General features: G+C 38.7%; 1 protein-coding gene across 1 annotated transcript; it reads right to left on the bottom strand.

Annotated features, from left to right (window-relative positions):
* Positions 1-6,220: 6,220 nt before the first annotated feature.
* LOC137297285 (proton myo-inositol cotransporter-like) lies at positions 6,221-22,698 on the bottom strand. The gene is made up of 9 exons (XM_067829298.1): positions 22,341-22,698; positions 21,056-21,215; positions 20,709-20,914; positions 9,198-9,312; positions 8,899-9,059; positions 8,425-8,551; positions 8,016-8,245; positions 7,433-7,582; positions 6,221-6,375 (listed from the first exon to the last, which is right to left on the bottom strand). The coding sequence occupies exons 1-9, from the start codon at positions 22,696-22,698 to the stop codon at positions 6,221-6,223; spliced, it is 1,662 nt and encodes a 553-aa protein (XP_067685399.1).
* Between the last annotated feature and the right edge of the window lie 708 nt (positions 22,699-23,406).

Below are 23,406 nucleotides of genomic sequence, written 5' to 3' on the forward strand. Positions count from 1 at the left end.
TAAATATAGCAATTATAAATCCTTATTTACAGATGGGTCCAAGGATAGTGGCGCTGTGGCTTGTGCCACTGTCATTGGATCCAGAACAATATCTTCTAGATTACCAGATAATAGTTCTATTTTTACAGCTGAAGCTAACGCCATATTAACAGCACTTCAATATATTCAAAGACACCCTAAACGTAAACAATATACAATCTATTCAGACTCTCTTTCTTGTCTTCAGGCGATTGAAAATTTATCATGTAAACATCCACTTTTAATTGGTATTATTGAATTGTATCATAATCTTGCTACTGGCCTATATGACATCGTCTTTTGTTGGTTACCCAGCCACGTAGGCATTTCTGGTAACACAATGGCCGATTTTGCTGCCAAGGCAGCACTCAACAAATCTGTGACACCACTTCTTATTCCATACTCTGATTACAAAGCGAGCATTAAAACCTACATCCGTGATCTGATGCAGAAGAAGTGGGACACCCGAGTAGGCATAAATAAATTACATGAAATAAAACCGTATATTGGTTACACCTACTTGGGCTGTCAGTCCAGATTTGAAGAGGTTATTTTAAGACGATGTCGTATTGGTCATACACGATATACACATGCGTACCTATTGAAAGGTGAGGATCCTCCGTTTTGTATCCCTTGTGATGAGAGAGTCACGGTCAAGCATATCCTGCTTGACCGTGTTGAATTCTCCATCACAAGGGATAAGTATTATACAGTTAAAGCAATTAAGGATCTTTTTACCACCGTTAGATCTCATATAATTATTGGTTTTTTAAAAGAAATTGATTTTTTGGTTGAATTTTGAAAACTTGTTGTGTAAATAGATGTATTTTAGTTTTTGGAAGTTTGGATTAGTAACTTGAATTGTTGGTGGCTGTACCCTCAAAGGGGGTTGAAGTACCGTAAAATTATAGTCCTCCTGAGAGGGTACGTAAGTCCCAAAACGTTTCCTGTACGTTTAGACTTCCACTGGTTTTAATCATAGCATATGTGTATTTTTAATTTTTGGCTAGATGTGTCTAAATTGTTAACAGCTGAGGGGATGTTGTAAATCCGACTAGGGTCCATGCAGGTAGCAAGGGCACTGTAAGTCCCCATGGTCCTTTGTACGGTGATCTACCTTCAGTTGTTGGCAATCTATAGCCTGATTTTATATTGTTTTGTCCGAATAGTGATATTATTTTTAACTTTCCATGCTAGTTTTAATTGAAATTGTGATATTCTAGTTGTTTTACTGTCCTTCGTTGACAGGTTTTTATACTATACATTTATTTCATTTCAGAAATAAATGCTCTCGTCACGATATGGCTGAGACATTGCCGATGTGACGTTAAACATTAACTCACTCACTCACTCAAAGTTACAGGTCAAAGGAACAAGTCACGGCAAAATTAACTTAGACAGTGGCATTTTAGGAGTGAGTGAGTTTGCTTTTACCCCGCACCCAGCAATATTCCAGGTACATGGCCTCGGTTTGTAAATACTCGAGCCTAGACATAACAATCCAGTGATCAACAACATGAGCATCGATCTGCGCAGTTGGGAACCGATGACACGGGCCAACCTAGTCATCGAGTCTGACCATCCGTTAGTCGCCTCCTACGACAAGCATAGTTGCCTTTAATAGCAAGCATGGGGTGCTGAAGGCCTATTCTACCCCGAACCTTCACAGGGCGACTGAAATAGAGCCACTTTGGCGTAAAATTGTATCTCATACGCACAATGTGTGATATCAGGCAACCAACGGCTACCTTCAGGTTACAGTTTCTCTCGCGCATCCTAACTTCACAGCATCCTGATACAGTCAACATCAGCAATGAATCCATTTGTTTAGTCTTACCAAGTACGGCCATTTGATTCGAAGCAAGGAGCGCATAAATAGACCCTAGGAGGGTTTTTCTACTGACAGATGTGTTGTGTGATTCTCTTGACACCCAGTGTGCCCATATTTCGATCCCTTATGTAATCCAACATGACATTAAACTCCTTCGCTCCTTTCATCAATGAGTGGCAAGATCGCATTGATTTTTGTCTTATGGATGATTTTTACCACAAGCTAGCTTGAACCAATGTTACCTTGTGCGATGTGTCACTTATATCTGGATGTGACGCCATAATATTGGGAAAAGACATAGTAGTTCAATGCTTAGACGGTGAACCCCAATAGTGAAACATGCGAGCGAACACACAAGTTGGGTGATTCTAAATTTCCACCTTCTGCGACGGGGTTAGCTGAAGAGTCAGGTTCGATTCATCACATGGGCACAAGGTTCTCTTGTACTCCAGTAATGGTGGAATATCGTTGAACTTCGATGTCAAACTGTACTCACTCACTCGTTCTGGAAAGTCTCGTCAAACCAGACGTATTAGTACAATTGATGAAAACTGTTTTTCGTCATGTGATAATAATCATATGCTATTGGCATGGCCAACATGTATTTATTTATGGACAAACGTATCAATAAACAACGTCTTTATTCAGTTGACGCAACGTTTCAATAGAGATTATTTTATGGTGTGTCAAGCACGTATGCAATAATGTGTTATCGAAACGTCGTGGCACCTGATTTGAGAAATTGTTCATCCATACAGTGTGTCGTTGATTACCCTCCATCTTCTATGTAATGGCACCCAGAGAAGTAGTGAAATGTTTTTAATATGTACACTGAGGCTAAACAGGTTCATTTGGGCCTCAGTCTGAATGGTCAACACGATCCACATTTGTTAACCACTAGTGTTATTCCCGAACAAGCTGAATACCAACTTGTGCTCCACTAGAAGGCTTTCATATTGACGCATGAACACCAGAACAAGAACGACAACTCTATTCCTGTTTACTACTAGAGTAATAAGCATTACTGAAGCATTCAATCAAAATCGAAATGATTTTCAAACTGCTTCAAACAATAATAATGACGATTTGTTGAAAGCATTCTGATGTAATTATAACCGAATGTTCAGCTTATATTTCCAAAGGTGTATTTCCAAATACAGGAAAACAATTTAAAAATTTATCTCGAACTGAAGAACTCATAGCAAGTCTTATTATGGTTTAGAGTATGCGGTGTCTGAAACTGAACTTCCATATACCCTTGCTGTAATTGAAAATGAATACTCTGCAACATATCTGAAAGATCCCTAAAACGTCCGTCTAAAGTTGATCTGTTACATATGAATACTTTAGTATGAAACTGGTTGCCATTTATGGCATTATCTACAATTGCAGGAAAGCGGCTATTGTCATACCTTTACATATATAATTCGATGTCACACAGTTGAGAATTTGGACATATTTTTTCGAACAATGCTAATTCTCTTCACCTCGCTTTTTCAAGTAGTTTTACAATTCTGTATACTCCTAGGCCAAATGTAGCGATATCATGAAAATCAGGTAATATGATACACCCAGCCTTATCACCCATACTGCATATCTTGACCATGCTGAACACCAGTGCTTGTCACCACACATTAGACAATGTGATCAATTCTCAAGCAGTTTGTTTATGAACATGTGGACACTGTTTCAACAGTGGACTGAACCCAGTTAGTTTTTAGTAACCTGATACCTCCTGTTGCTAGTTCCACATCAACAAGAATTTTTGGCGGGTGGGAGGTGTCATACCAATTACTGAATAACACGTTTACTCCTGCTGAGAGATCCTAAAAGATAGGGACTTTTCTAACATTTGGCCTAGGACTATGTAGATGAACTTCGATCTCCTGCAGATCTCACAAATGCATGTGACGTGCAATGTTAACTGCAATGTTAACTGCAACTACTCTGTATTGTGTTGCGAGAGTGTTTTTGGTATTATTTATTTATTTATTTATTTATTTATTTATTTATTTATTTATTTATTTATTTATTTATATTATTATCATTTTTATGATTTTTGATTAAGCGACTGTTATTATTGGCTCACAATGTGTAGATTTTTGAGTGATAGTAATCATGGGTCACATTTCGTATTGCAGTAATAGTATTTTAGAGCCACTCCTTTTAAGGTAGTGCTTTAGAGCTGCCTTCCTTTAACCACTTGAATGTGTATTTTGACTGTTGATAACCGAGGCCAATCGCGAAGATTCCTTACTTCGCTTGAATGCTCAAGAATCAGTAACTGTGTATATATAAGGCTGGGTATCGTGTTGACGGGACTAACACGGACTTATCCTAAAAGTTATACTGGAGTTGTATCATCATTCGGTCGGTCTCCATCTCTCTTCCTCTTCCTCTGATTATCAACATCGACCTACATACTAGGATTATATCATATACAGCTATGATGTTTAATATGTTATAGCTGCCTGTAAGTGAGTGTGTGAACTATTTGTTTTATGGATATTATCAATTTCTTTTCATTTTATCATATAAAACAATGTGTTAATGGTGGAATCAGATTCCATTTGCTTCAGATGATGGCAGCGCCAGTTCAAAACAATTTGATATTTTGATTTCTGTTTTTGCATAATACAGCAGGTGTTACTTTGCAAAGTGCATGAAATAATTTGAATTCCTTAGAAGAATTGAGATAGGCCCCTTAGCCTGTTTGCTAATCCTAGTTCCAATTTGTTGGAACAATGTAAACATTAGTGAAAATAAAATATTGTTTAAATCCTTTGAATTCCTTGACCAGATGCATGAAAATATCAACGATCATAGGTTTGTGGATGCTCACCTGACGGATAATTTGCTTTCCAATCCCTCAGTGGACCAACGTGTCTTGGTGGTCAGTCAGCACCCAATCTCGACTACTAGAAGTGATTTTGATTGTAATGTGCAATGACTCGTTAGTCCAGTCTAAATTATACTCGATACCTCCAGGCTAAACATTCCGATAAATTTCCACTATACCCCGGATGCATCTCCGAGATAAGTTTTATTGCCTCCCTTTGCTGGCTCCGCATTCTCACAAGAGCCAACCACCTAAATAGCCAATCGGCTAAGCCGCAGTTACAGCCGAACTTGCTAGCGTCAACCAAGGTAGCGGTCGCAACTGCGAAGGTTGTTTGCAGTTCGACTCAGATTTGGAGGAAATCATACAGACAAACTGATAGGTTTGAAACTTAATATATATTTATATATGCAAGAACTCCTTCTACCTCTTTCAGAGGAGTTTTGCGTGTTTTTTGTTACCAAATATAATAGGTTAGATAATATAAAAAGCGAAAGCGAGTTGTAATTGGTTCGCTCAACTTCCCAGCGCAGACACCTGATTTGATGAAACGCCAGTCAAGGGAGGTAATAAATTTATCGGGCTGAGCCATAGATGTATCCAGGGTATTGCGCAGACTAATCGGAAAGTATACCCTGTAGATATTGAGGATGAATCAAAACATACCTCTATAATTTCAGGCTATATATAGTCTCCCTGAGTAGACGAAAACGAAGACATATTACTAAATATAACATACAAGCTTAAGGGGCCATCAAAACGATTTTAGCTAAAAATACACCTAATATGAATAAAAACAACTAAGACATTGATGCTGAAAAAAAATACTGAAAATGTGTATCTCATTCCTTAACGTCATATGGATATGCACATTTGACTCTCCCGCTCCTAATGCTGTACTTTAATGTGCCTCACCGGGTGGCATGGCCTCTTGTATGGTGATCCACTTTGAGTTGTTGGTGATCTATAGCCCGTATATTATATTGTAGTGTTTTCTTTAATTACAGTCATTGAATTTATATGCTAGTTTTATGTTCACATATGTGATAGTCTAGTATTTTTACTGTCCTTCGATGACAGGTTTTTATGTTCTCAGTTTATTGATTTTAATATTGACAAAATATATTTGTTCACGTCATGATATGGCTGCAATATTGCTGACATGACGCCAAATATTAACTCACTCACCGGGTGGGCCTCAACTACCAAACACTTTATGACAGATCTGTACTCAAACGTACCTATTTCTGTCGTTTTAATGGGAGTACATGCTATTATATGTCATGTTATCAGAAACTAGAGCAAAGAGCATATCAGTATTTGGTTTATGTGAATAATATAAACCATTCTTCGATATCATAAAGATGTATTTTAGGCTAAAACGTTTTCATAAAACACACACACACCCTCCCCCACACCCCGTATGTTACATGACAAGAATAACAGTGGGTCAATGACAGTCTTCTGCTAATTTCCGTATACTTAGAGCGTACGGTGAACAAGTTGCCGCATTTCCATTCAGGTCTGAGATTTTAATCAATGTCTTTTCCTCGCGGTGCATTCTTCTCGTCGTCAGTCAAGAACAGCAGCACAACTTCTTCCAGTCGTACCCCTTTTGTTTCTGGCATGAACATCAGTATGTAAATGACAGACAGCATGGCGCATCCCGCATACAACCAGAAGAGACCTTCAAATCAGAAATAGTTCATAGGATTAACACATATCTGTGCACAAGGTCGCCAGTTATACTCTAAGACGAGTACATGTATGTAAACATTTTCATAATGTTGAGTTTGTGACTGAGTATAGGTTTACGCCTCTCTTAGCAATATTGCACCAGTATCATGGTGGAGTCAGCAAGAAATGGATGTCATATACCGCACCCATGTGGGGATTCGAACTCGGGTCTTCGGCGTGACGAGCGAACTCTTTAACCACTAGGCTATCCCACTACCCCTTTAATGGTGTTGACATGTCATTATATGCAAGACGTGTATCATCTTTTGTATTTTATATGTTGGCACGTGTCGTGCCATAATTATGCTCCCGACATTATAATACGCTTCTACAATTTCACGATATAAACACTGCTTTGCTTATGGCCACAATTATCAATTCCTCGAAACATCTCATTCTTACAGGGGCGGTGGAGTAGCCAAGTGGTAGTCACGCCGAATGCCCGAGTTTGATTTCCAACGTGAGTGAAATGTGCAAACCCTATAAATGGATATTGCTGGAATATTGCCATAAGCGGCGTAAAACCAAACTCAGTCAGTTAGTCTTACTCTTACAGAACTGAAAATGAAACATCCTTGTCAGGATAGAGGATGGAAATGGAATGGAGGTAAAGGACGATCTGTATACCACCAGTGACGGTTAAAAGTTTGAATAAAATATATTTCACATGAACAATTATTAAATATGAGGTTGGAAATATGACAGCACACCCAAGCGGGGAAGTGGCAGTGTAACTTTGATGGTGGGGATATTTTATTTTGACATGAAAAATATTTTTCGAACCGAAGCGACGAAGTACGTTGCCAACCTTGCTCGCTCATAAGAAGACTGGTCATATTCTTTATGCTGCACAACCCAGTTTGCTCTACAGTTTGCGTGTGGCCTAAAATACCACACTCTCAAAGAGGAAGACGTGAGATCACTTATCATAGACAGCAATAGCTTGCGCCACAGTCAGATAAACCTACGTACCACAGCCACACAGAGTGAGTGGTGAGATCACTTACCATATACAGTGATAGCTTGAGTCACACTCAGAAAGGTGACACTGACAATAATTTGACATATCCACACCGCAGCAGTGGCGATTGAACTACATGTGCCGCGAGCCCAGAGAGGGAATATTTCAGATATCACAACAAACACGACGCCACAAACTGAAATTTAAAAAAAAACAAAAACAGATTGTCCTTGTCTTGTGTGACAATCTTAACAAAGAATGAAATCCGATATCGTGGTTCCGGGTATGTTTCTTGAATGTGATTTGATCATCGGTTTGATGATTTGTATCTCTCTGTAAGATGATTTATAAAATTACACATTCAGCGACTTGAGTGGTTAAAAACTCTAATTTCTGTATTTTGACAAAATAATGCTTTAGCGAATACCCTGAGTATTGACGATTAGATACGTAATTAGATACGCTGATCCTTTCACTGTTTATGTATGCATAAGATATCTTTTGAAGACGTGGTGTGCATTGTTTACACTATCATACAGACACTCAGAGCAGATATGAAATGAAATCTGACTTATTCCAGTCAAAAGCAGAAAAGGCCTTTGGCGATCATAGCCTGTCTATTGTCTTACCAGAGCCAAATACAGCTAGAAAAACTGACGCCCCAATCACTGGAATCCATTTATAATCACTCGGGCAGGCCTGTGTTTCCAGCGTAAAGTCTGAACTGTTAACAGAGTTGGGGGAAGAGCATCTCCCAGTTGTAGCACTGCCGTTTAACGACACGGGTACACATGAGGCTCTTGAGAGGACGTCGTAGCAAAAGCCGCATTGTGAAGAGTCGATGCATTGCTCACATGTTCTGAAATAGACAAAGGATGAGGATTTATAACTCATCTGATCCTTCATGAACATTCACTTTAAACGGTAAATGGTAGTTTTACATGTAATTTGACTGAAAATTTACACAAAATAAGCTTTGTGCATTTGCCTGATTGGATCATTCATATTTGACTGTAATATGGTAAGTAGATTCATTACCTGAAATTACACATGGATGTAGATGTGGCGTTATTGATGGCTATCTGAATGTCATCACTGACACTGGGAGAATGTGTTGCTGAGAGGAAGAAGCCAAGTCCAAGAATAACCAAGGCAATAAATTGACCTAGTGACAATAAAACACAAGAACTATTCATATAAGCCGCAAAATGTGTAATTATGTTATCCAACACTCTCACATCGTCTCGATAGAATATGATTGCACCGGATAAAAGAATATCTACATATCCAAGGTAGGTGGTATCACGTCTATCAGAAAATGTATCAGTACTGACGTATATACGTTATGTTGACCTCGTATCAGCAACAATATTAAGAACATGAAACAAACCTAAGGCTGCTTGGACCTATGCATACCAGCTTGGTGTTTCGCAACGGTGGAAAACGTTTCAGGTCTGCACACATCAAGCCGTCGCCAAAGTAACGTTGAACCCAAATGAAACCCTCACTTACCTATCTGGGCTGCAAGATACAGACGTTTCCTGCCAAATCTCTCAATCAAGCATGTGAGAGTGAAAGATGACACAGCCATTATTCCACCGGGTATTGCAGTCATCCATATGGCGCTTGCACCACTGAATCCAGCTCGTCGGAATATTAAACCAGAGTAGAAACTACAAAAACACGATTCGCTCAGGATGTACATTGTCAAACTGTAATGCTGGTCACAAGTAGAATGTGTGTTCAGTGACTTCACCTTGTAAATACTATTAACTGTAAGTGAATAAATAGGCTCTTAAAAGCATACTCACACGATTGGCCCTACCCCCGTGATCTGAGTTGTCACGCCCAGACAAATTCCAAGCATCAGTGCCCTGCGGACTGGCGGTGTTTTTATCACTCGAGCAATGATAGAAGAACCGTCCCCTGTGTAGCAGTAAGGATTGAATACACAACACTGTAAACTATACACTCTGATGAAATGGATTGCTATTTATGCCTCTTTTAACAAGTTACCATTTCATATTTGGAGGCAATTTCCAGCGTGGTGGTCTCATATTTGGAACACAGTAGATGTTGACGAAGAATGAACAAATTCTGATACCAGCAAATGACTCGAACTATCTTGGCTTGAGGAGAAATTGCCTTTCTAGGAACGATTTAACTATCGATTATGCTTTTTGTTGGATTGTAACATTGTTTCAACCCTTGGGGAATAGAGAATTTCTCTGGCACATCAACTTCGGTTCACAATCGATGGAATGAGGGGAGCAGGGTTGCTGAATACTATTACTCCATTTGGTCTCATAACCGACGCTCAGTTTCATATAAAAACCATCAGCATGCCATTTGCGTATTGTCCGATAACGAAATTTTGCCTGAACTAAAAGACTACTAGCCACGTTTACAGTCATTTTGTCTTACTGGTAAACACATATAAGATGATCCACGACCTGACAAATGACCCCAATTTGCATACTTGGGAACGCCCCACAGAACGATCCACTTGAAACAAGAGGGAGACAGGTTGTCTGATAAATATCGAGAAGTTCATTTTCCCCGTCCGTTTCACACATGAATTGTTAGTGCACACTCGATTTGGGAACAGGTACAATCCCAACGAATTGAATCTACACAATAAACTGAGCAAATATGTTTAGGACCACCGATCCATTTCACGAAGCAACTGACATTTTCCTGGGGTTTTTTTTAACAAAATTGTTGAATATCTAAAATGCCTGTCAATGCCCCAAGCATCTATTTGTCTTCGTCTTAACTAAAGGTTAGCGTGGAATATTAGTATCTTATGCCTGAAATTGCAGTCTTATCATTCGAAGGAATATGCGGTGTTGTTTTAATGGGTAAAGTTGACTTTTCGTCTGCTAAATATTAAATAGATAATAACTACATATAGGGAAGATATATATTGTGTTACATTTGACTTTTTAATATGTTAAAAGTTATCTGTTACTGAATGGTGGTGGCTAAATCAGAGTAGCAAGGGGGAAATATTTTTATCTCATAATTTTGTTCCTATTTCTCTGTACGGGCTGATTTGCGTCCATAATTCCGCTGGTGATCGACCGGGAATACATGTCTTGGAAATTTATATAACCGGTTCTAGAGAAATGGTTAGTATTCAAACAATATTTCCAAATTTCTGTCATATTTTTATTATGGTCACCAAAATTGTGTACAGAAAACTGAAAATACCTTTTGACATTGATAAGTCAGTGAGAAATATCTTTGTACACAAATTTGTCGGTTTGGGGATTACTCAGTAGATTTATCAGTGACTAAAAAATATAAAATACAGACAACTCACCAAAGATAACTCTTTTTATGACAAAGTATGGGAACAGTAAAAACCTGATATAGTATGTGTCAATTATTATACAAGACACAACAATGCTGGAAAATTAGGCGGACTTACTGATTTATGCTTTAATTATCATTCTCTGAATCAGTCTCTGTGTCTGAATCACTTGCAAGTCCTAAGTCAATCACAAGTCTGTCAATTTCCCTTTCTACTGCGATTTCGCGTTGCCAGTAACCATCTTCAATTGTTTAACATGTTTACAACATTCCGACCATTCTTTTGCACCGACTGCAGACATCCTTTCATTTATGGCAACTCTTAAGGAACTTTTTGTGAACTGCAAGTTTTGTGAAGCAACATAATTTTTCACATTTGCCCAAATTAACTCTATCGGGTTTAGTTCTGCGTGGAATGGAGTTCGACGTAGTACATCATGACCATGTTGCTTCAACATCGTGTCTACTCTGTAGACAGGGCCCGATTTGTTGGATTTTGCAAGAAACAATAGTTCGGCTTTAAGCATTTTCTCATCAAATAAGATATTGTGCCTTTGTAGTCACGCTTTTATGTCATCTTTTCTGTTGGCGCTTGGCGGACATTTGTTCACTTGCTTGCTATGATATGGTGCATTATCCATAACGATGACAGAGTGGAGTGGAAGGTTTGGGATCAACTTTTCCTGGAGCCATTTGGAAAAATTATCAAAGTTCATCTCGTCATGATAGTCTGCTGATTTGAGTTTGGAATCAAAAACAAGCAAAGCATTTGGAACAAAACCGTTTTCACCCCCCTGCATGAACCACAATAAGCCGAGGTCCGGTGCCAGACGGAGGTTGAACCCCATTTATTACGACTTCACCCTCAAGTTGCCAACACTTTGGGAAAATGTGGTTAACATGCAACCATGTTTCATCGATAGAAATGAGTGTTCTATTTTCTTCTCTGTATTTCTTTATTGCACGCAAGTATTGAAAACGCTTGGAAACAATGTCTTTACGTTCCATGAAAAGTTTACGGTTTGACTGCGTTTTTCGCCACCTAAACCCCATGTCTTTGAGATTTTTTCGAAATTTTTCCTTAGATCCCTTGTAGTTCAACTGACATTTTGCCATATCATACATCGTATCCAGAGTGGGTAGTTGTTTTTTAACGCCATATAAACTTTGGACAAATTGACGGACTGCACACCGGTCGAAATCATCAAGTTTGTAACTGCAAGTTTTGGATTTCCGCAACTTGGTGGGACTGATAAATGTAGGTCCACCCGCACTCCTACCACCTTCTGCCTTAATGCGCTTGAAAGTTGCCGTTGAGAGTCCAGTAGCAAGGCTACTTTGTAAAAGAGAATCTGCTTTGGCTGCACAATTTCTGTCCATATACATGATAACATTGTATGCTATCTCCCTTGCCTGATAATGAACTATTTGCCCATGTTTTTCACTACAACTGAAATCTGTTTAACAGTATTGAGACAGGTGTAAAACAGTAGCGAGACAAGTGTTACACAGTAGCGAGACGGGTGTTAATCTGTAGTGAGACGGGTCTTAATCAGTAGCGGTGTTGATTTAATGTCACGGTTAGCATGAATTGCACGTGCATAATCGTAAAGCTACCTGTAGCAGCCAAGTGTACTTGCCCAATTCGTTGTACCGCCTCTCTTATCACAAATGCGTTTAGTGCGCAGGATCATCTGATATGTGTCTAGCAGTAAAAGGGGAACCCACTGAGTCCGTCAGCCATCTCTTGTGGGCATCCCAGGTGTTTGTGGAGGAGTACAATAATGCAACTCTTCTCCACTCTGGCACACCCTTTTTGTAATGTCTTTGGAGAGAGCAATCGATCAGTCTTCCTGGAATAAAACTGTTTGTGAATGCCACAGCGGCTGAATCAGTGAGTGAGTGAGTAAACATTTATAGTAATATTTCGTATGCTGACTTAAACGTCCTAAATAAACAATAGAGACAATCAAATTATAGAACACCTGTCGCCGAAGGACAGGGATACATTTAAGACTAGTAATTTAATATAAAATATTTTAACGCTAAATTCCAATACAATGTTAAAAAGAGGCTATAGATTGTCAACAAATGAAGGTGGATCACCATACTAGGGACCATGGGGACTTAAGTACCTTTGCTTCTTGCATGGACCCTAGCTGTATTTACATCACCTCTTCAGATGTTTAGACACATCTAGCCATGCATTCAAAATATACCAGTACATATTATGCCACGATTAAAAAGTGGAAAATTCAAATTTACTTCGAATGTTTTTGGATATTGTATTAGTGAACAGTCCACTGATCTCTTGACATGCGATATGATTTCCCCACAAAGTTCCAGTGGCCTTATTCCTTAAGAATGTCAGTAGATTGAGTTTAGTTTTACGCCGCTTTCAGCATTATTCCAGCAATATCACACCTGTGGCGGACACCAAACATGGGCTTTATAGTCACTTCATAACTACATGTAAACACGATATTCATAAAGCATTTCATGATTTTGAATCATCAGGGCGTTTGCCCCATTTAATATCTTTTTAATCGACAGACATTTCAACTCGCTTTGTATCTACCTTGCCTGGCCATTATAATCAGGGTCAATGTATCCAACAGTGCATAATTATGTCAACTGTAAATAGTTACCTATTACCTAATGTAAGAAAACTTTAACTATCTACATTATATTTGAATTTTGTAAATGTGATATTGGAGATCCGCTTATTTTAGCTTTGTCCTTGTGATACTCCGTGGTGGATGGGGAGCTTGAATGACGAATCAATAGCACTTAGCATGGAATACCAAACCCCAAACAAAAAACGCAACGTCCAATTGACATGATTATGATGAAAAGCGACCTTGGAAATTCGTTGATCATTGGCCTCGTTTCCTAATTCCTGAGATACTAGATCAAACTTCATTAAAGCTGAACCCGTTTGCTATATCAAAAGGTGCCCCCGGAATAGCAGAAGAAATTAAACGCGTGTAACGCTTGTTTTCGGGATCTCTGTTGCACGAATGTAAAAGAAAACAGCAAGCAACCAGTCTGCTGTCCACTGAAATGTTTGTTGGAGTTCCGGTTAAGGTCTCTGCACATAAAACTCTGAAAGGTATTGTAAGAGATCGAGACCGTCTATTTGCAGATATGACTGAGTCTGACACTGTATCGGAATTGAGGAGTGATATATGTTTAAAAATTTCTGACCGGAAAATATAATGAGGTTGTTCCAACTAACACGTATCTTTTTTCGTTCTCCTCACCAAATGCGCCAAAATCAATCAGGGCAGGTTACTGAAATGTTAACGTTGATTTGTACATCCCCAAACCTTTGCGGTGTTTTAAATGCCAAATATATGGACATGGTGTGAACACTTGCACGTTATCTGTTACATGTGCTTACTGTGCTGAGAATACACATGTAACAGAAGATTGTGAAAGTAGATCCACAAATGTGCCAACTGCCATGGAAATCATTCAGCTTTTTCTAAGAATTGTCCTATTTGGAAAAAGAAGATGCGGATCAACAGGATTAAATTTACCAATTACCAGAAGCCCAAATGTTACCACAATCAACTAATCCTACTGATCCTTCTGCCTCCATCACCAGAAAACCTTTAGAAGCAAACCTAAATGAAAACACTTCACCAGTAAGTACTTTGTCATATGCCTGTCAAACAGACTTGACATGGATAAATACAGAAGCTCATGAAATTGTTTCTCCTGAGCAATCGACACAGACTAAAAAAATCACTTGCTCAGCAGAACCTCTCCCAGCAACCTGGGCCCCGTTTCACAAAACTCTCGTAAGCCTAAGATCTCGTAAGTTTTCTCGTAGCCATTGTGCCTCCTATACTGTAGCGTAGGAGATGCGAATGCTACGAGAAAAGTTACGAGATCTTAGGCTTACGAGAGTTTTGTGAAACGGGGCCCTGGATCGCAACCTGAGCCAATTCAGAAACAGCCTGGAAAAAGCAAAAATCAAATCTAGATCAGACACTTCAAGAACAAATCGAGGCTCTAGCATCGGACAAGATCAAACTGTTAAATAAGTTTGGATCACTGGAAGACATGGATGTATCTGATAAATCCATCCTCGCTACACATGTTGTTGCCCTCCAAAAAGGTGCGGGGTAGATCCCCAATCAACCCACCTAAAAGATAATTTATTCCAATAAAATAGTGCAGTGGAACTGCAGAGGATTACGGACCAACTTAAATGAGTTACAACTATTAGTCCAAGATTAGGCACCTTCAGTCTTCTGTCTGTAGGAAACCTTTTTGAAGCAGACAGACACTTTTAATTTACGACAGTTCGTTGCATATAATTATTTTTCAGCTCCGAGTGACAGAGCCACTGGAGGATCTCAATCCTTGTCACGCAGGGTGTAATCCATAGTCTTGTAACACTCGTGACGAATCTCCAAGCTGTTGCAGTGATGCTAACTCTTCATCTTACCTTTACACTACATTCCGCCTTCTTCAGCACTCCAGCAGTCTGATCTTCAAGCTCTATATGACCAACTTCCTAAACCGTGCATTATAACGGGTGATCTCAATGGCCATAACCCGCCCTTGGGTGGCACAAACTCTAAAAACTCTAAAGGTAAAATACTAAAAGATTTTGTCTCCAACAACGACCTGTGTATATACAATGACGATTCCATCACTTATTTGCATCCTGCAAACGACACCTACTCCTGTCTAGATTTTCTCTTGCAGACTCAAACTGCTTACATGAATTTGATTGGTCAGTCCACAATGACTTCTGTGGAAGTGACCATATTCCAACTATTTCATCAGAAATTAATCCATCTGATTCTCCATCTTATACTAGATGGATTTTTTTCCAAGGCAGACTGGTCCTTCTTTAAAACGTTATGCACCAAGGTCCTCTACCGCTCCACATGTACGGAAACCACGGTTCAAATCCGATTGATTTCCTTGCTCCTTTAAGCGAGGAAAGAGGCAGAACATTATTTTCGCCATCATCCAACTGTCCACAACTTAAATAAGTTTAAAATACTCAATGCGAAAGCTCGTCGTACCTTTAAACAAATCTAACGACGATCTTGGAGGAACTATGTCTCCAGGTTCAAAGCATTAAAGGCAAAGGTTCAAAATCTTCAGTGCACCATCTTAAAGATGGTAATAATTTAAATACTGACAAATCTCAAATTGCAAATAAAATTGGCGAAACTCTTGCCAAAAATTCTTCTTCGACAAATTCTGTCCCTGAGTTTCAGAAATATCAGAAACAAGAGCAAAAGAAAAAGCGTAATTTCTATTCCTATAATGGTGAAGATTATAAAGAAGCCTTTTCATTACATGAGTTATACACAGCTCTTGAGCAAGCTCATGACACTGCAGCAGGTGATGACAATATTCATTATCAGCTACTGAAACACTTGCCTGAACCATGTCTGGTTACACTTTTGATATATGTGATAAAATATGGACATCCGGAAAATTCATCATTCATGGCGTAATGCCATTGTAGTCCCATTACCAAAACCTGGCAGGGATCATACAGATCCGTCGAATTACAGACCGATATCTCTCACTAGCTGTGTGGAACGTGTGGTGAATAATAGATTAGTTTGGTATCTTGAAACCAATAACGTTCTCACATGTATTAAATGTGGTTTCAGGAAAAATCGTAGTACCATTGATCATCTGGAACGACTAGAATCCTTCGTTTAAAATGCTCGAGTAAATAAACAACATGAAGCCAATTGTATACATTTCGGTAGAAAATACAAACCTCATAAAGACTCAGAATTGGTTTTAAATGGCACTCCCATCAAAGCTGTTACGGAGGCAAAGTTCTTGGCTTTCATTTAACTTTTCTTCACCATATCAAATCCCTAAAAACTAAATGCCCGGAGGCGCTGGATTTATTAAAATTCGTTTCTAATTCAAAGTGGGGAGGGAATCAAGCTACCCTCCTCCAATTATATAGGTCACTGGTCCGCTCAAAACTTGATTATGGCTTCGTCGTCGAGCCTGCAAAAACTGCAACTTGAAACTATTAGATTCTTTCCACCACCAAGGCTTTGTCTTTGGTCTCTCAGAACTTCTGTTGACAGTCTCTACGTTGAGGCAGATGAACATCTCTACCCAACGGTGTATAAAATTATCCTTACAATATATTACAAAGTTATATTCTAACGTGTCTAATCCTGCATTTCACTGTGTCTTTAATCCTCTTTACGAAGATCTGTATAACAAGAGAAATCATCTCTTATTCCGCCGTTTGGGCTGAGAATTAAACAATATATAAATTAATCTATTGAAACTCTCTTTCTTGTCACCCCGAGTCAGGCGGTTAAAAGGTTATCATGTAAGCATCCACTTATAATTGATTTTTTTAAAATGTATAATGATCTTGCTACTGGCCAATACGACATCATTTTTTGTTGGTTACCCAGCCACGTTGGCATTTCTGGGAATACAATGGCCGATCTTGATGCCGGGGCAGCTCTCAACAAATCTGTGACATCACTTCTTATTCCTTATTCTGACTACAAAGCTGGCATTAGAGTTTACACTAACGATCTGATGCAGAAGAAGTGTGACACCCAAATAGGTATAAATAAACTACATGAAATGGGTTGTCAATCCAGATTTAAAGGGGTCATTGTGCGACGATGTCGCATTTGTCATACAACATACACTCATGCATGCCTGTTAAAGGGGAAGGATTCTCGGTTCTGTATCCCTTGCGAGAGTCTCGGTCAAGCGGTACGTAAGTCCCAAAATTTTCAAGTCAATGTAAACTTACCAGGCTTTTTAAAAGTAGTATTTTGGTTGTTTCAATTCTGGCCAGCATTCCGTATATTCGCCGGGGGCTGAAAGGATGGTGTAAATCCAACTAGGTTCCATGCAGGTAGCAAACGTACCCTAAGCCCAAAGAGTGGTGATCTACCTTCAGTTGTTGGCGATCTATAGCCAGGTTTTATACTGTATAGTCCATATAATGATATTACTTTTAACTTTCTACGCTAGTTTTAATGCTAATTGTGATATTCTAGTTGTTTTACAGTGTATTGTCGACAGGTTTTTATTATACACATGTATTCCATTTCAGTGTTATGCTCCCGTCACGGTATGGCTGAAATATTGCCGATGCGACGTTAAATATTAACTCACTCACTCATTCACTCCTTGAATTCTTCTCACCTTGGCGGGATCTGATTTAGGAAACATGTCTTATTGATTTGTCCCATTTATTTTCTTCAGCGTCAAATCTTTGTATAAATCAGTAGGTAAAATCTACATCAGTTTACATGAAGTGATAAAAAATATCCGGTACCTGCACTTCAAACAGGCATAGTAATATTGTTACGGGTACACCAGAAATGAAATATCAAACAATGGCTCACCGTGTTTACCTTCAATATCGTGAATGTAAGATTCAACGAAATTGCTGTAAACTATCTTTGAATTCGGCAGTACGTTGTCCATACTTCAATATCACAAGATTCCACAGACTTCTTGTCCACTGTGGCAGTCACGTGCAATGAGATAGCATTTCTGTAGCGGACGATGGATCAGCGCGGCGCTAGTAAACATTATGTGTCCCGAGCCTCGTTTCCGCAATTAATGACCAACGCGTGAGAAAGCGATATTCGTGAATATCATGTTTGATCAACATTTAACGTTCTATCCGATATCAAGCACTTAAATAATAAATGACAGACGGCATTGGAAATTTTAAAAGTAGTATCCAATTCGAAATGGGGAGGGGATCAGTCAAGCGTTTGCAATTTGTGTGCAATGACTCTATCGTTAACTCCATCGTGACGCGAAACCTGCATATGCACCCGTACACCTATGACTACGTATCAAGGTTTTAAGTGTTTTGTGGGGTTTTCTTTGGCCTTTCAGAACATGGTCTATCGTAAGTTACACACAGTCTACATGTATATAAAATGCATCATATCAAAATCAAACTCATCGTACAACTGTATTTGGAATCCATTCCATCAGAAAATGAAGCCTTAGTGGTATTTCTGCAGCAGGTATTAGCTGAAATATAGTATTAGCCTTGGAAATAAATGTCCTATCCGCCCTTTTTTCTTATTTTTAGCGAGAGCATAATTCAGAAGGGAACGTCCAATAATGGTAACGCTGTTCTCATACTCTTTTTCGTGCCCTCAGGTACATATCAGCATGACATGTTTTATTGGAAATTACCAGAATGCAAAACACATGAACACATGAACAGATACGAAATCATCATTTGGTGATTGCCCAGCCATACTGGAATCACTGGTAACACATTTGCAGATGCTGCAACTAAAGCAGCGCACCAAATACTTGTGGCACCAGACAATAGATACATTTGAAGTGATGATCCTCCGTTTTGCAATCCTTGTGAAAACTATTTGTTATTAACAACGTGTGACTATTTCATAGTTTACAGGATCCATTAACTAGTTCAGCTTTTCCCTCTTCGCGTTTTTTTAACTGAGACAGAATTAATTGATCTACTTTGATAACTCGTATTGTAGTAAGTGGTGTTAAATTTGGAAGAATGAATAGACAGCGTTTTGCAATGAATGAATGAATAAATGAATGAATGAATGTCTTTATTTCTTCCAAAATACATTCGAAGATTAAGCATTTATGATATCAGTCAGTTACATAGATGCATATGATATTAACAAAACACGGATATTTACAACATATGGATATTTACATGAGTGGTAGTTTAGAAAGTATACATCAAAGAGTCTTTTAAGGAATAGATATACATGTAGTTTGAAAAGTGTAAGTTGATGGTTTGCCATGCTGTTTCGTCAAGGCCAGGGATCTGAAGTTTGGCACCACAAAAGAGTACAAGGGCATTTCAATTAGTACATATACATCTATATCCAGTATGTCAAGTAGTGTCATATAAAAATGATTTCTTTTGCTCGTTACAGATTTACAATGTAAAATAAGGTGGGCATCATGGTCATGGCTTTACTTATTTCAAATCAAACATTCCTTTGGGAATTTGGCTTTAGAGCCGACTCGTACAGCTGTATACGGGTTTCATAGTCTGAGAGTGTTTGTTCCTTAGGGTGAAAAGTCTATGTAGACTCAGTGTTTGATGTATTACAGCATATCTGGACATACGTTCTCTTATGTAGAGTCTCAGTTTCCATTGAGTTTCTTCATAAGAGAAGATAGAACATACAACAATTCTTCTCCAAGCTGTCTCAGACGGAAAAATGCCAGTTTGCACATAAGTTGCTACATATTTCAATAGATTATACTTTCGTGCAGTACGAAACAAAGTGTTGCAAATACTGTGTGGGTTGATATCTAAGTGAACAGTGAGTGATAAGAATGCACAGAATAGAGTTTCCATTGATGAATGACAAGCGTTGTTACATCATCTTCCGAGGAATAACAATCTACACTTACCAGTGTATCCAACCATTGTCCAGAATCTGTTGACATATGTCTTTTGAACCCTTGAATACATTTAGCGAAATATCGTTGGGTATTTTCCAAGAAGTCAATGTTTTTGCCATATAGCGGAGTCATGGTTTCACAGCCATAGAAGCTTGTAGGTAAATTATTCTTTTGCATATATTTATACACGTAACTGGATGTAAATCAGTATTGTTTTAAGTAGTTTTGAACCTGTACCTTGATGTGTTAGTTCATTTACTCTACTTGACAAGTAATAGAGTCTAATATGTTTTATCATATAACGTGTTTTAGTCATGAAAAGGCTTTATATTGTATTATTATGTGTATATATTTTGTTTTGGTTTTGGTTTTCTTTCTTTTCTTTTGTTTTAATTAAAGTGTCACATTAATTAACTTTTAGTTATTATGGGTCACAAAAGTTAAAACGCTGAGTATGGATTATAACTCACATCATCAACTTGGTATATCTCGGACAATTGCACATGACAACTGGTGTTGCAGACATCACATGTTCACATTTTGATTTAATCCCGATATTATTGTCATACGATTTCAACCAATTTTTCCAACATACCAACCTTCATGACGTTTTCCTTCTTCAACACTTTTCTTCATGTCATCGAGTTCCTTGGCAATTTCATCCGGATTATTCCTCAGCTGCTTGAGGACAGCCTCGGCTTCTGTCTTTCTTCCTCTGTCCATGAACCACCGGGGACTCTCAGGGAGGAAGAGAAATCCCACAAAGTGTACAAAGTCAATAACACAGGAACAAGCAAACATCCATCTGTTGAGAATAATTCAAAATGCTTGTATTTATGGAACATATTGTTAAAGTATAATTCATGTAGTCCCGGTACTTCAAGGAACATGCAAACATACAGAACAGAAGTGAAAGTTATTCAGTCCTGAGAAAAAAAGTACTCGCCTCCACCCTGCTTCTCCCATTCCACTAAAGGCACCTCCTACAACTGATGCCAGGAATACACCAACAGAGAGTAAACACTGTGTAAAACTTCCCAAACGCCCTCTGATGTCAACGGGGGCACATTCTGATATGTACATCGGCACCACGACGGATACTGCCCCTGTAATGTACATTGTTATTGCTGCTAAATGTATCCAGTTTGTTAAAGATCCATAAACCTATCTGTATTGTCAATGTCTTCATTTACATGATTTCAGCCAAACTGTGACCACCATATAGCTGGAAAGTTACTGAGTAGCCCATAACTCAAAACTCAGGCAACATGTATCGTTCCAATTATTTTAAAGAATAAATAAATCTCTAGATCTATAATGTTTGGAGTGGCAAGAGTTCATCGTGTGCTAGTGATTATAAGGCCTCTCACTACCCTTGCCATAATAGGCGACTATGTTTGTCGTAAGAGGCGACTAACAGGATCACTTTCTTTGTTGACTCATGTCATCGGTTCCCAGTTACATAAAAAATATATCGATACTCATGCTGTTGATCACTGGATTGTCTGGTCCAGACTCGATTCTGTACAGACCGCCGCCATATCAGTGATTAAAATAATTTTTCAGCTCAACCTGAAAGCCGGGCTGGTGGCCCATAAATGTTGTCTGCCCATGTTGAAAGTTTCCTGCCCACCTTTAATTAACCCTCTCTTTTATTGGTTCTTATTGAATCATGTGACTGCAGATGACCAATCTTTGCGTAGCTTACTACGCCAGCCAGTTTTAGTGTCCTATTACCATCTTCACTGGCTAAAGAGTTGTCCATGTATAATTATAGAATATTCTCGTAGCTTTCATTCACCTTTCTTAAAACAAAATATGACATGACAATTAAAAAGAATGATCGTCCTGAGAGCGAACTGAAAGTAGGTCAACCTTAAAAATTTCAGCCAGACAATCGGACTGGTGGAGAGAATTTCCAGGCAGCCCGACTCAAAATTTACCAGCCACGGGCAGTCGGGTAGGCCGTTATTTCGACCACTACGCCATACAGTTCGAATATTGCCGCTTGCGACCTAAAATTAAACTTACTTACTCCCTACTACTCTTAGCTTAATTTGAGAAGTTAACTTGTTTTATTTTGATAAAAAGGCACGAACATAAAATGCCAAATATTACAGCAAAAGTATTCTTCTATAAAAATATTTTTGTCAGTATTACCTATGAGACACAGTTCTACGCATACAAATTACATTGTGAATACATGCTTGAAGAGCTAAGAAGTATGTTACCTCCTCCTATTCCAGTTAAGAATCGACCAACAAGAACCACCTCTTTCATCGGAGCTGTCGCAGATATGATGGCACCAACACACATGACCGTATTTGCAGCAAGGATCATCTTTTTCCTTCCAAATATTTGGACAGGGTAACCAGTTAGAAAAAGTGCAAACGCGCATCCCGCAGTATTGGATGTTGCTATGAGTTGCTGCCACAACGTGTCCAGTTGATAAGTATCAGCTAGGAGCACCATGGCGCCCGAGATAATTGCCTGGTTGTAACCTATTAATAAAGCTAGAACGGATGCAAACACTGTCGATATGTAGACCATCCACGGGTGTCTGTCTGATGGTGTCTTTGTGCTGTCCATCGCTTTGGTCCTTTTTGCTGTTCCATTAAACGTAAATGAATACAGATTAGGAGTTTCTTTCTTAAAGGTAGACCAGAAGAAAACCTCTTACCCACTTCAATAGGTTTTGAGGGTAGCGAAAGAGTTTTTGGCATACTTCCCTACAGCTCCTGGTCCCGAATACGATATAAGTGTCACTATGATTGCAGGTTACCCCTTTCCTGTCATTTACCGACAGTTTCAGAGATAATTCACAACCACTTTGGTATTTTCTACCCTTCCATTCTGGAATATATATGTCTACATGAGTTGAAACCATATACGACTTGGCCTCAAGAAGAAATGTCTGATGCTGAACGCATGCCTTTCCAGTTTCTGCCAACTCACTTTCCTTATAACCTTATTTTTGCCATACATAATAGCTTTTTTCACAAAAGAGCAGAAGTACTCCAGTTTATTAAACCAATGTGGATGATACTGACCCATGACAAGACTAAAAGCGTCTCTTAGAAAATTCTAAAAATGAGAACAAATACTAAAATATAATGTAACAGCTTAAATATACCAGCATTAGCTTTATCAAGATCATATTTTAATCTTTAGAATTACCCGTTATCTTTGACTGCATAACTGAATGCTAAACTCATGACCACATAGTGGTAAGTGTGGGGTATTAATTTGTATTATATCTATAATTGACAGAAGTATCATCGAAATGCCTGCACCTTC

The sequence above is a fragment of the Haliotis asinina genome, chromosome 9, assembly GCF_037392515.1.
Source record: "Haliotis asinina isolate JCU_RB_2024 chromosome 9, JCU_Hal_asi_v2, whole genome shotgun sequence".
Classification (NCBI taxonomy): Eukaryota; Metazoa; Mollusca; class Gastropoda; order Lepetellida; family Haliotidae; genus Haliotis; species Haliotis asinina.